The 14,320-nt window shown below is 38.3% G+C and overlaps 1 protein-coding gene across 11 annotated transcripts in view; it reads left to right on the forward strand.

The window, feature by feature from the left end:
* Window positions 1-1,615: 1,615 nt before the first annotated feature.
* atp8a2 (ATPase phospholipid transporting 8A2) overlaps window positions 1,616-14,320 on the forward strand; it is a 92,101-nt gene continuing 79,396 nt past the window's right edge. For 3 of the 11 annotated variants that reach the window (XM_038293690.1, XM_038293693.1, XM_038293691.1), the window contains exons 1-3: window positions 1,617-1,908; window positions 8,105-8,149; window positions 9,313-9,420. In XM_038293690.1, coding sequence (XP_038149618.1) covers window positions 1,866-1,908; window positions 8,105-8,149; window positions 9,313-9,420 — 196 coding nt within the window. In that variant the 5' untranslated portion in view covers window positions 1,617-1,865. Of the gene's footprint in view, window positions 1,909-8,104; window positions 8,150-9,312; window positions 9,421-11,516; window positions 11,668-14,320 lie in introns of those variants that run through there. The other 8 variants (XR_005281530.1, XM_038293697.1, XM_038293692.1 and 5 more) reach the window with 5 other exon arrangements.

A 14,320-nucleotide genomic window follows, 5' to 3' on the forward strand; every position in this document is an offset into this window, starting at 1 on the left:
TGCGGAGTACTATTATTCCTTAAATTTGTTTTTGCGTAAACATTTGGTTTCTTTTTTTTTATAAACTTCCATAAGTTATTTTTCTTTTTCTTTAAAACAAAAAAATACTAAAGTATCTTGGAGTTGGGGGGGGGGCACTGATACTTTATCTACAAAAACATCTGTAAAGTATTTTGGAGAAGTTGTTAACTCTTTTAGACCCTTTCATTGTTTTCTATTTTTCTTTGCACAATAGCTCAGTCCAGTTGGATGGAGAGCATATGTGCACAGCAATTTTTAAGCCATGCCACGATTCTACTTTGGAATTAGTTCAGAACTTTAACTAGGCCATTTTAAGACATGACATTTATTTGACCCGAAGCATTCTTTTTAATTCTGGGTGCATGTGGGGGTCATTGTCCTGCTGGAAGTCCAACTTCCAACCGTGTTTTAAGTATTTTATTTAAAGAGAAAATACTATTAAGGAAATTACATGTTGAACCCAAAATTTTCCGAGCATCATTCTTTCCTCAGTGATCCCCTGAGGCTGCAGAGCAGTTCCAGGGGAAAAAAATGGAAGGTCATGAATTGGAAAATTTGCTGCTCTATCATTCCTATTTTCAGATAATGACTTGAACATCTCTATGAGATGTTCATTGTTTCGGATGCTTATAACTTCGCCCCATTTTAAGAATCTCCAAATCTTAACCCCTGACAGGTGTGCTGTCCCTTTTTGTCCTCAAGGCTCTGTTTCTTACCTTAATGTTTTCTTTTTCTTACATAGAGATTACCTCATTAGAACTTGAGAGATTCCAAAGGGTGATTGGGTCAAATATATTTTATTTTAGGGTGTTAGACTAGTGTTTGTTTATACCATCAACATTAATATGAAAAAAGTGAATCTTTAGAGGAGACTGATGAAGCATTTTAAATCCAAGAACATTTGATCAATACTAAGCATGGTAGTGGTAGCATCATGAGGGGCTATTAAGATGTATGTTTTACGAGATAAGAAGTGTAGAATTGGCTACAAATTCTAAAAGTTAACATCCGATAAAAAATTTGGTTTAAATACTTTGTTAGAGCATCACAATGATGCTGATTCTGGAATTGTCCAAAACTCAGGTCTATTTACATACTGGTCAGATTTAAAAGTTGTATATGTACTAAGAAAATAACCAATTTGCATGCATTTGACCGTTTTAAAGAAGAAGAACGGCCACGGATCTGACCAGACTCATCCCAAAACCACAAAAATATTATTTTATGTTTTATTCTTTAGACCATCTGTGAACAGAAACCACTTCCATTTTATTTTGAAAGAATCCACCGGTCGCAATGAAAAATCTAAATGGCCGAAATTTGGTTTAAATACTTTGTTAGAGCATCACAATGATGCTGATTCTGGAATTGTCCAAACCTCAGATCTGTTTACATACTAGTCAGATTTAAAAGTTGTATATGTACTAAGAAAATAACCAATTTGCATGCATTTGACCGTTTTAAAGAGGAAAGGCCACAGGTCTAACCTAGATCACCCCAGAAAAACAAAATGTATATTTTTTTGTTTCAAAATTTAGACCATCTGCGAACAGAAACCACTTCCGTTTTATTTTGAAAGAATCCACCGGATGTGGAACTATCTAACTGCCGCGTCAGTGACACCGTCTGGAGCTCCCTCCCGTTTACTGAAGCCTCGGCGGTTCAGCAGCGGAGCAACATGACAGCCGAGCAGCTCCAGCAGCAGGGGGACCAGCGGCAGGTGAGGCGAACTCAGGCCGGTCAGGGAGCGTCTCTCCCCGACTCTTTCGGCTCGCCGTGAGCATGTTACCCCTCCGACCTCCTCCTGGCCCCCGCCACATCGACTGTCACCCGCCTGTAACAAGATGTACTTCAACCGGAAAGGCAAGAAGATCCACAGCGAGGGAGGTGAGAAAAATAAACAAAATATTTAATTTTTGATGGTTGTCCAATCAGGACTGCAGAAACCTGTCCTCATAATGAGCTTATCTCTTTAAACCAGGCCTGGTTCTCCTTGGCATCCAGCGGCCTGTCCCGTCTGGACTCGGCTGGCATTGCTATGTGCCTGGCATAATAACTCCGTACTGCGGCATGCATATAGAGTCGCATGTAGTATCCTAAAAAAAAAACAAGCTTATTTCGTTTTTTAGGCTCCGTCCGGATGTGAATTCAAGGACAACTGAGGCTGCAGGTGGCAGATTCATTGCATAACCCTGTTTTTTTGTATTCATCAGTAATTATTTATGCACATACTATAAAACTTTGGGTTACAAATATCTCCAGTGAAGCTGTTTATTTCATCTTCTGCAATAACTGATCCATGGCATAATTAAGTTGTTGCATAATTCGATGCATCTGCTTACAGTGTGTGTAACCCGCGTGTTTCTTTTAATTTACGTTACTTGTATAGGGGATCATAGTAAAATATCTGCAAACTGTCTAAGCCAGAAGTCCAGCAGGGGCAGAGCTAGATGGGGGGCCAGGGGTGGCCATGGCCAACCTTAGCCAACCTTAGCCAATCATTGCCCACCCCTACTATTTTTTCCCCCTCTAATACAGATGGTGGCAGCAGTAATACTTTCAAGGAGAATATTCAAAACATTTACATTTTTCATTTATTGACAATGACTTCACAACAAAAACAATGTGCTTAATTCTGCTCATCAATATACTAACATTAAAGATGACAAGTATAGAATTAATGTTTTTTTCAGAACTAAACTTTGTGTTTTATGGGGTAAAGAAAAGTCATCAGTGAAAACATAGAAAAATAACTACTTTACAAAAAACTATTAATCAATTTTTGTAGATATTAGTGCCTGTAAATGTCAATTTTATGCAGGATGATTATTGATAAAAGTAGGTAAGTAATGCCAATGGAAAAGATGTTCGCCCCAGAACTCAAACCTGAAAAGATTTTATCTACTATACCTTTTATCTAGACGGATATTTAAATATATGCGTCTATTTGTTAGCAAAGGCTGTAAAGTATAGTTTTTCTTTATTTAGAAAATATGGATGTTTTGCTCATTAATTTTCCTGTTGGAACAGCGTAGAATGAGCCTGATTTTTTGGTGCCACACCTCAGTTTACATTTGTTATTGCCCGGCCACCCTTATAAACATTTTCTGCCTTCGCCTCTGCGGGCCAGGCACCTGTGCCATTAATCCAATAAAAAAAGACCTAGAAACCTCGTGGCGTTGCAAAGAGCGAGCTCACCTACACCTACAGGTGCATCTCAATTAATTAAAATCTAATGGAAATTGATCTGTTATTAAATCCAGAAAAAGACACTAATTTTAATCACACTGTAAAGAACGCCTACATTTATTTTAACTAAAAAGGACATTAGATCACAGACATCAGTAAAAAAAATAAAAAATAAAAAATAAATCAATTACACAACCACTAGATGGTTGTCCAGAAAATAGTCACTGACATTCTCCACAGTAAAGAAGATGTAAGCTAAAAAGATATCTAAGAAGGTCAGTCGCTAACATGGCGCCCTTTACAGCCATATTATCGGAAAGTTAAGTGGAAGGATGAACTAACACAATGAATAGGAATAACGATACATTTGAAAGTAGCATATAGCAATAGTGAAATTAGAACGGCAGGTTAATTCGGTCGTAAAAAACAGCTTTTATCAGTTAAGAATTTTATCAAAAGTGAAAGGGTACCTGAGACTGTAATCCATGTTTTTATTAATACAAGATTGGATTACTGCAACTCTTTATATGCTGGCTTGGACCGCTCACTTTTACACCGTCTGCAGTTGGTACAAAATGCAGCTGCCCGTCTCCTTACTGGCACACGTAAACGCGACCACATATCACCCGTTCTAGCCTCGTTGCACTGGCTCCCAGTTGTTTGTAGAATAGATTTTAAAATGTTATTTTTTTTAAAGCTCTTAACCCCAGGCTCACACCGACTCCGGTCTTACCGGTGCGGTGGGTGCGGCGCCGCAGTGATTCCAAGTCATTAAAAAGACGTAAACCTCTCTCATTGGCTGCTGAGCTGTCCGGCTGCGGTTACCGAGACACTCCGGCGCTGCAGAAAATTCCGCAAGAAAGCTATACTTGCGGCGTGCCGGAGCCCTCTGCAACAAGCTCTCGCAAATATCGTTATTTGGGCCGTGTTATCGCGTGAAGTTACGTGAACTCAAGTGAACTTCTGTTCTCGCGAGTTAAATCTCCGGACCTGTTGCCGGAGCCGCAGAGCCGCACCGCACCGTAGTCAAAAGGGCGGTGTGAGGGGGTGTGCGGGAGTTGCGGTCTCCGTCGGCTCGGTAACCGCACCGGAGCCAGTGTGAGCAAGGGGTATTTGACTGAGCTTCTCCAAATCCATGCCCCGGCCAGAACACTGAGATCCTCTAATCAGTTGCTACTGGCGATGCCTAAAACCAGTCTTAAAACCAAAAGTGATTGTGCCTTTATGGCAGTGTCACTGAGACTCTGGAATAACTTGCCTTGGCATATTGGATCGACAGGCTCCTTTGAGGTTTTTAAATTCTCTCTAAAAGCACACTTCTTCTCCCTGGGTTTTAATCAAGTCTAAGTGGACATTTGGCAAAATTTTATTTTAAATTTTATTTTTAAATATTTATTTAAATTGAAACATTTATCTTGTAATATTTTATTTCCATTCAATTTTTCCTTTTTGCATTGTGTTTTATGTATTTTAGCTTTCAGTTTTTTATCTTATGCTCTGCAACTGTGATTCCTGTACAGCACTTTGGTCAACCCCGTTTTTTTTTTTTTTTATGTGCTTTATAAATAAAGTTTTAGTTGCGTTGAGCATGGGCTACAACTGTCACATTTCCTTAGACCTCTCTTTACTCAGACATCCATCCATCCATCCATCCATCCATCCATCCATCCATCCATCCATCCATCCATCCATCCATCCATCCATCCATTTTCTGACATGCTTAATCCCAATTGGGGATTGATGCTGGTGCCTATCTCCAGCTGTCTACGGGCGAGAGGCGGGGTCCACCCTGGACAGATCGCCAGTCCATCGAAGGGCAACACAGAGACAAAAAGGACTAACGACCATTCACGCACAATCACACCGGAAGCCATTTAACCTTACCGTCATGTTTTTGGACTGTGGGAGGAAGCTGGAGTACTCAGAGAGAACTCACACCTGCTCAGGGAGAACATGCAAACACCATGCAGAAAGACATTGGGTCGGGAATCAAGCCTGGAACCTTCTTGCTACAAGGCAGCAGTGCTACCCACTGCGCCACTGTGCAGCCCACCCAGAGACATCAAATTATAAAATTTAATGAGTTGTTGCTCAGTGGTCCAGCTGGCATTCAACGTTTATTCACAATTTAATCAACGCAATGGTTGATAAATATAAAGTTTCAACATTAAACTTGTAAAACTAACACTTTATGCTTTATAATAGCTATTCCTGTTTTATTCAACACATTTACACACACGACACATTACCAAAGTTTAACATGAGAAATTGTGTCATATTTAAAATATAAAATGCTACATATGTTTATTTAAGCTGAAATTTCGGCAGAGATTTATAATTAGTTTGTTAAACTTTCTGCAACATTTTATTAATTATTGCTGTCTTAAAAATGTATTTATTGTTGAAATTCCAACTGACATTGTTTCTATCATATCTTAACCATATTTCGATGTTGAAGGTCAGTCAGGTCAGAGTTTTTTTGTTCATTAAATTTCAAATTAGGTTCTTAAAATCTACTTGAATAACTATCTGAAATATATTGGCACATGTGCATTAAACATATACAAGTGCAAATGAATCAAATTATAAATATAGAAATATTATATTTAATCAGATGCAATATTATATTTTACAGAAGACAACTGAGAGCTAGTAGAAGCCTTTTAAGGGCTTTTACAGACTATGATTAATTGGCGCTCCAACTGTTGCCTAACTGTTATAGGTTTGATTCCTGCTTCCTTTACTGAACCTTAAGTCATCATACGATCAGTGTATTTCTTGTATGAATGTGTGCAGATACTGAGTTGGACATATTGTTTTAAATATAAATGCAATGAACCAACAAACCCATTATTATGTTTTTTCTCCCTATAAATTATTATCAGAATATTAGCCGTAATAGAATTTAGGATAATGCTATTGAGAGCCAGAAGGTCATAAGCAAACCAAGTCTGATGCATTTAGGTGAAAAAAGGGTCAGGATGGACTGGGATATTTATTTCATGTTTATACACTTTGTTTATACACATTAAGAATCCCATCAATTCAATGTTATTACAAAAGTCTGAAATTTTATGTGAATATTTTCACAATTTAATACTAGAAGTAGTGATGGCCTAGTGGTTAGATTAGTGCGCTTGTGCTCCAAGTACCCGGTTCAATCCCCACAGCCGGCACTCTGGGTCGCTGCACAATGGCAGCCCACTGCTCCCCAAGGGGATGGGTTAAATGGAGAGGTACATTTCTTCAGTTTGAGATCAATAAAGTTCAATTATTATTATTATACTATCGTCACTTCAGTTTGAGCCAAGGTGGCTGACATCTGCATTGAAACACGGTTAGAGTTGGCTGGTGTGGATGAGCTGTACGTGTTTAATAACATAATAGATTTCCTTAAAGAAGCTATTTTGTCGTCTAGTTGAACAGAATGACCCCTCATCTACCATCTTGTTCTTTCAGGGAGTTAACTGGGTAATGTAAAGAAAAACAAAAAAAGCTAACCGATGCTTGCAGTTTAACTTTTAGTTTTAAAGGGTAAAAAAAAGTGTACTTCTAGAAACGGAGAACTTTAGTTAAAATAATATTTTTGAGCGAGATATGTGTGACATTTCTATTGCTCTGGGGGCGCCCTGCTGATCTGAGGGTCAAACAGCTCCTTAATTCTCTCATGCCTTAATCAGGTTTAAGTGAACAGTTCAAGGTCCTACTGGAAACTGGAAATGCATCTTTATTTTTATTTTTTTCAATTTTATTGTTATACCTTTTCTTTTGATAAAAGCTGGAAATAACTTGTGGGTACTCGGTTATGAGGCTGCAGTAAATGAAGTAATGTGGCAAACAGCTACATAAAGGGTTCAATCTACAAAAAAAAAAAAGTTTTGTCCCATTTGTGTGTTTTAAATAGCTCATGTTATTCGTGTTTTTCTATGTGTGGCAGCATTGTTCCAGAAATGAAAAAGCAGGGCAGATTGTGAGCACATCATATGGTCCAATAGGAATGAAGGCCAAACTTTTCTTAAAATAAATACATTTTTATAAACTTTTAATTGTCCCATGGCCCTTCTTAATCAGACTACTTTATAACCTGAGTTTTTATTAATAAAATTAGGAAAGCTGATGTTTGAAAAACAAGCTAGTTCATAAGGCAGGAAGTAAAGTAAATATAAAAGCCCTAATACAGAGCTGATGCTTTTACACCTTAATCAAAGTATTGTGTCTTCAAGTATTTGTTCAATATTAAATGTAATCAAAATCTTCTTTTAAAGTAATTTTGTGCATACTAGAGCTGCAACTAACCATTCCTTTCAAATCGATTAATTTTTTAAATATTTTTTAGATTAATCGATTAATAATCGGATAGCAAAAGGTTCCTTAAAGATGTTTTTACGAAATTAAACAGGTGAGACTAAAACTTTTCCAATTGAGGAGTTCCGGATAGAGCATATTGACATATGCATATTATCTTAAACGCAAAATGTTTACATATTTTTTTGCAATTTTGATATAATTACTGCTCTAAGTGGGTCGCTCTGTCAGCTAAAGGCATATTTCAGAGTCTCTATACTCCAGTTAACGATTAATCAGTTAATAAATTAGTTGACAATTATTTCAATAATCGATTAATCATGATTAATAATTGTTTTAGCCCTAGTGTATATATTCCCAGAGATTACCTACTCCACGGCCATAGAGCGCCTTAGTATTAGTTACATTCAGTCATGTGATAACCACATTCATTCAGTGTATTTTATAAGGAGTTTATAAGATGACCTGAAGTAGTGGCTAATTTTAATTTCCAGTAAAATTGATGTACCATTTTTATTCTTTACAAATAAAACTTGAAGTTTACATTTTCATTAATTAATAAGTGAACTTTATTTGTATATTTTTACAGACAGGGGTGACAAAGTGCTTCACAAGATAATGCAAACTAAAGCAGGTAAAAACTCAACTTCATTCTGAGTTGCATCTGGAAGTCTGGTACCGGATAAAAAAATTATTTTGGTCTGTCTATTCTGACATTTGAATCAGATTTATTTAAAAAAAAATATCTGGATGTATGTTTACAACCATCATCCTGCTGGATGTGAACCCCCATTCCAGCATCACATCTCCTGCTTCTTCTCTGCAGGACTGACCTAAATCTACCGACCAGCTGAACACAATTGTTTGCACTTTATAATATATTTTGGCACTGTAACATTTCCACAACATAAAGAGTTTCATTGTTCAGGAGGGGCTCATTGGTTTTATATATCACACACAGCTTTCTATATTTAACAAGAGCTAAAAGCATATATTATTTTCCCTCCTCTTGAAATCTAAACTCTGTGCTTGTCTTTGTTTGGATGTGTCACATAAAATTCTAGTTAAATAAATAAAAAAATCTTAAAACATAAGGTCAATAATGCATCATGTAAAAAAGTTAAAGAATGCCTTTGCACAGCACTGCAGCAAAGTATCCTCATGCTGTCATTAGATGATACCCTTTGGAGCCTGATCTGTTGGTACTTTGCTCCAATTAGAAAGCTACTACAGATGATGACATCCACTTCTACCTGTCTGTCTCATTCACTCCCACTTTTACAAACAGATTTAAATGGCGCCTAACATTAAACAGTTGATGAAATTGTTTCTGCTCTTTTAAACCCCTAAAGGTTAAAAAAAAAAACCCAGCCAAAGTGATTTCATTATTACAGGAAGGGCCCCCGTCTCGTACTACTTGACACCTTGTGTAATTTATCGCAAGTTGTGCAAATCATCCAACTGTCAAGAGCACATCTGTTTTGAAAAGATAAAGCCTGGTTGTCATGGCAGCCTTGAATCCTGAGGAACCCGTTTGGGAGATATGGGTGAAAACCAGAGGCTGCATGTAGAAACGAGGTATTTCAAAGAGAAAACCACATGGGGGCGCTCGTGCATAAGCTAGAAGACTTTTCTCTGAGCATCTCTGCTCTGCAGGACAACCTTCCACTTGCAAAGCTCAGGTCACTGTTAGGTTAAAGTGGAACATTTTTCTGTGTGTGAAGCCCAGTCCGTGTATAATGACTTGCTCTCCTGTGTGTTATTTTCTTCTGCTGTGACCTCTTATGGTGCCCACAGAGCAGTTAGTGTTGACCGCCATTAGGCAGGAGGCTTCTGAACTGCAGGACCCAGGCCAGGGCGCCAGCGCTACCATGCGTGCTCGCCTCGCAGACAGGTTCGACAAAAGTGAGTTTGTTAAAGTCAGGCTTGATGATGAGAAACTCCAGTTGCATGTGCAGCTAGAGGCAGGTGTTTTCCCCCAACCCCAGGCCCTAAAGAGCAACAACCTATTATTCTTTGTTTAGATCTGCAGCTGGAAAATGAAGCAACATTGCTGTTGCTCCTTAGGGTCTGGAGTGGTGAATGCTGTACAGGACCTCACCTTCTCACTGCATGTGCTTGTAGCCAGTAGAAAGCACCTATTTGTTATAATGGATAACTTAAAAAAAAAAAAAATCGTTATCAGTACATGCATGGTGTAGAATTCAGCACATGCATGCATGTATGGACATGCCATGCATGAAGAGAAAAAGTACAAGGACGTCGCTGCCTGCATGTAGGGCAGTGAGCTGGGTGCAGAGAAGCGCAGGGGAGTAGATGCATGATGGGTTACCCTATATCCTCTGGGATTCAAACATGTGCACTTCCCCGTCCGTCTCTGAAAATGGATCTGTACATTTTTGTAATTTTATAACAACAATCTTAATTTATTTTAAAGATTATGCCCTGATCTATAAAGTAAATTACAAATATACCCTAATCATTTAGGTCAGGCATCCCCAAACTCAGTCTTCAAGGCCCCCTGTCCTGCAGGTTTTAGAGGTTTCCTTGCTCCAGCACAGCTGATTTTAATTGAAAGCTGATTAACAGGCTTTTGGTCTACTGCAATCATTATAACCAGCTGTGCTGAAGCAGAGAAACCTCTAAAGCCTGCAGGACAGGGGGCCTTGAGGACCGAGTTTGGGGATGCTTGATTTAGGTATAACATATTTGTGTAGGAATTTTTTAAATGTTTTTTTTAAAGGCAAACATACAAAAAGTGTGCATTTGTATCTGCCCCTTGAGTCTTACAATATAGCCAGAAATAAAATCCAATTATATAAATTATCATCAGAAATAATCTAACCAGTTAACAGAGCGGATTTGTGTTGAACTAAATCTCAGTGTCACACAGGGGCAGGGCCAATAGAGCATGAAGCACAGAAGCAGCCAAAAGTCTATTATGAGAACTCTGGAGGAGCTGCAGAGTTTCATTAAAAAGGTGAGAGGAATGTTTATGGGATTATTTAAAATTAACGTGACAAAAGGACGGTTTAGAATACATTAACTGTATCTGAAGGCCAGCATAATCATAGGTGGAAAATCTGGTGGGGATTCTGACCCAAATTCCCCATGATATGCTCCCCCGAATAGGTAATTAGAGAAACCTATATTTAAACAATCTAACTTGGAAATCTAAGGATGCATTTTTGTTAGTATTTTGACAAAATATCTTATTCATTGTCCTCCATAAATGGTAAAATGGGAATTTAGTCCTCATGTGATATTCAGGCAGTTAAATGGAGCCTGCTTCAGGTAACAGACAGCATTCAATGCACAAGTGATAAAGAGGGAATGAAAGAAATTAGGATTGATTGTAACTGATAAATTTAAATAAATACTATTAGTTTTCCAGTCTTGTGCAGGCCTGACATTACACAAAGAGGAAAGCTAGCATTAGACTTTACTTTTAAGATACCATGTCATGGTAAAACATGCTAAAAGGATGATTATCCTGAACAGGGTTTGGAAAACTGGTCAGAGTTATTTAGGAGAGATTCTGTTCAAGTTCTCTATTTTACAAAACTACATTTTCCAAAACAAAAGTTCATTCTTTACATGAGCTTTCAGTACTAAGAATAACTGCTCTTCAAAATATTTCTTAAGGGGAAATTAATACAAATGCATGTAATAATAAAATTTTTATTTAAAAAAATGAAAACCATAAATCCTTCACAAGACGTTTATATGTTGCTTTGTGTTGGTCTGTCTCATAAAATGATAAGACAATCAATCCCCTGAAGTGTGTGGTATAATAGTACAAAATGCTGTTAAAATCAAGGTGTATGAATACCTTTGCGAGGTTGTGTATCTCCCGATGCAGAATATGTTAGAAGCGGCTCATGTGGGTGGTGCGTGTCGCACCTGTAGGATTACCAGGTTATGGATTAACAGCAGGTGAAGTTGCAGAGCAGACACAGAAAGGATTATCATGCTCGTTCACTTCGTCCCTAAGAGGCTTTCTTCCTTTTGCTTCCTACTTCGTCACGGTGGCAGATAGACCCACCGGGGGCCGATAGCAACGATGTTAGCAAGGAGCTGGAAATAGAACTCAAGGGGGGCCGGGGGCCGCAATGGGACGTAAGGGTTGCCCAGGCAGACGGAGCTCTGTAGGTAATGTGTTCCTGTTCAGAGCTTTACAGAGGCATACGCAGGGCTATCCTGTTTAATACAGCAGTGGTGCACCATGGCAATTATATTAGAAAAGTTAAGGACAAACGGTGTAAAATGTCCAGATAGAATGTTCCAAACTAAAAATAAATGGAGTATGTGGATTATGTGATCGCTGTTGTTGACTTTAGTGAGGTTTGCAGCTGTCATTTGATTACAAACAGCCCTGCTATTGACAATTATACCCCCATGCTGTAAAATGCATATATGCATAATTAGGTTGTGGAAGCTGATTTTGATAACGGCTAATAAAATCAGCTTTCTGAAGTGTAGCATGAAGGGTGTCAGAGCTTCAATATCTGCGGATGGTAGCAGCAGTCCAACATTGCTGTCATTATGATTAACAGCTAATGCCTTCCGGTTCATTTCTTCTCTGGGCTGCACTGTTGGATTAGGTGTTTAAGGGTCTGTAAAGGCACATATTTTCACCATGGGATGGGAGACCGTTTGGTTGGGAGATGTAGCGCCAAGGTGGGGCCCTGGCTTGAAAATACTTTGCCATACTGGAAAATGTAGATGAATTATGCAGCCTCTGTCTATGTATTATTCAGTGATCCAGGTCACTCTGTAACTCTGAAATTTTGACAGCAGCCCAGACCAAGAGGGAAATCCTTTTTTTGCTAAAATACTTGAATTAAATGTCTGAATTTCTGGATTATATTGATCTCTCATGAGGGCAATACAATAGAAGGATTACATTTTAAGAGTTTTTTAAGGTAAATGGGCATGAGAAAAATATTAAGCTTCTATAAAAAAAACTCAGCATCTCTATTAAGAGTTTACTTTTTGAATAAACTAAATGGGTAGCTGGCAGGATGTAGCTTCCAGGGTATAAGATCAGAGTGTTGATTGGGGATCAGGCTAGTCTTTCCTGCTCCGGCTGCAGGTTATCTGTCCTGAGGTATCTAACTTGGCTGTAATTGACCTGGGCTGTGCTTTGTTGGGGTTTGCTGCTGACTCATCAGCGGCGCATCAGTACAGAGTTACAGAGGCATCTGCGGCCTCCGCTCCACCTTAGCTGAGAAGCTGGAGCATTGATTTCCACAGAAATTAAATTATTGCTAAACTGGGCGTTGCAAGATGAGCCATTATTGATCTTTTATGGAAAGCTGGAATTCTGTCAAAATGAAAAGAAAAAAGGGTAGGGTGCTTAAAATTTCCATTTTCCTGGAAGACAATTTGGGAGTTTAATCACAGCGATATGATGAACTCTTCTCTTCCTGTTTTTTTTTTTTCTTACTAAATCTCTCACCAGGTAAAATCCAGTGTGGAGATACAGAAAAAAGACAGATAGGTTGATAATTATCAGTTTCCTTATAGAGACTTTGACCCTTGCTCTTTGCTTCATACAGACTCTGATATGTGCACATGTGGGAGAAAAAACTATTCCCACCTTTAGAGTATATATATTTTTCAACAGCCACAGTTATTGTACTTGAAGCCTTTTTGTGATTTTGAGTTCCATTTTTTAAAATAAAAATAATTCATATATTACTTCCTGTTAATCCATGTCTTCCTGTTTCCCTGGGGGATGCATATGATGTGAACGTTTGTGTTTGAAGTGGCTAGATAACATACAATTTAAGTAAGAACTGCAAGAAAATATATACTTACCTCAAATTGATCGTCTACAACAATAATTCAAATCTTAAAGTCATTTAGCTGTAGCATAAAGGGGCATATTGGGCTCATTAGTTCTTAATAAAAAGCCCATCAGGCAGTCATTTTGGAGGGTGCTGTAACGCTGTAGAATAAAGTTTATTCGCTGTTAAATTGTATTATATTGGCATTTAAAGATATAAACCAATGACTAACACATGAGGTGCTCTGAACTTAAACATTTAATTGTAGCTCTGGCTGTAAGGTTAAGGTCGATTAGCCCAGTTAGAAGGTGAACCTCTGCTCCAATCTTCAATCTGTTGCTCCTTTTACAATACTGCTGTGCAAGCTACATGACTTATGCCAACCTCAGTACAAGACATGCCATACAGTGCATCCTGTCCACTGTAGAGGGCCATGTTTTGACTCCTTACAGGGCACATTAGCACACATTTTGGCTTCCAAGGGGGCACTTTAGCACACGCTTTGGTTGCCAAATGGGGCAGTTCAGCATAGGTCCATTCATCTACAGGTGCTGGTCATAAAATTAGAATATCATGAAAAAGTAGATTGATTTCAGTAATTCCATTTAAAAAGTGAAACTTGTATATTATATTCATACATTACATACAAACTCATATATTTCAGATGTTTATTTTGTTTAATTTTGATGATTACAAATGACAACAAATGAAAATCTCAAATTCATCATATCAGAAAATTAGAATATTGTGAAAAGGTTCAAAATTGATGGCCCCTGGTGCCACACTCTAATCAGCTAATTAACTCAAACCACCTGCAAAAGCCTTTAAATGGTCTTTCAGTCTAGTTCTATAGGCTACACAATCATGGGGAAGACTGCTGACTTGACAGTTGTCCAAAAGACGACCATCGACACCTTGCACAAGGAGGGCAAGACACAAAAGGTCATCGCTAAAGAGGCTGGCTGTTCACAGAGCTCAGTGTCCAAGCACATTAATAGAGAGGCGAAGGGAAG

Source organism: Cyprinodon tularosa, unplaced genomic scaffold (genome assembly GCF_016077235.1).
Source record: "Cyprinodon tularosa strain WSP-4 unplaced genomic scaffold, ASM1607723v1 ctg33, whole genome shotgun sequence".
Taxonomy (NCBI): Eukaryota; Metazoa; Chordata; class Actinopteri; order Cyprinodontiformes; family Cyprinodontidae; genus Cyprinodon; species Cyprinodon tularosa.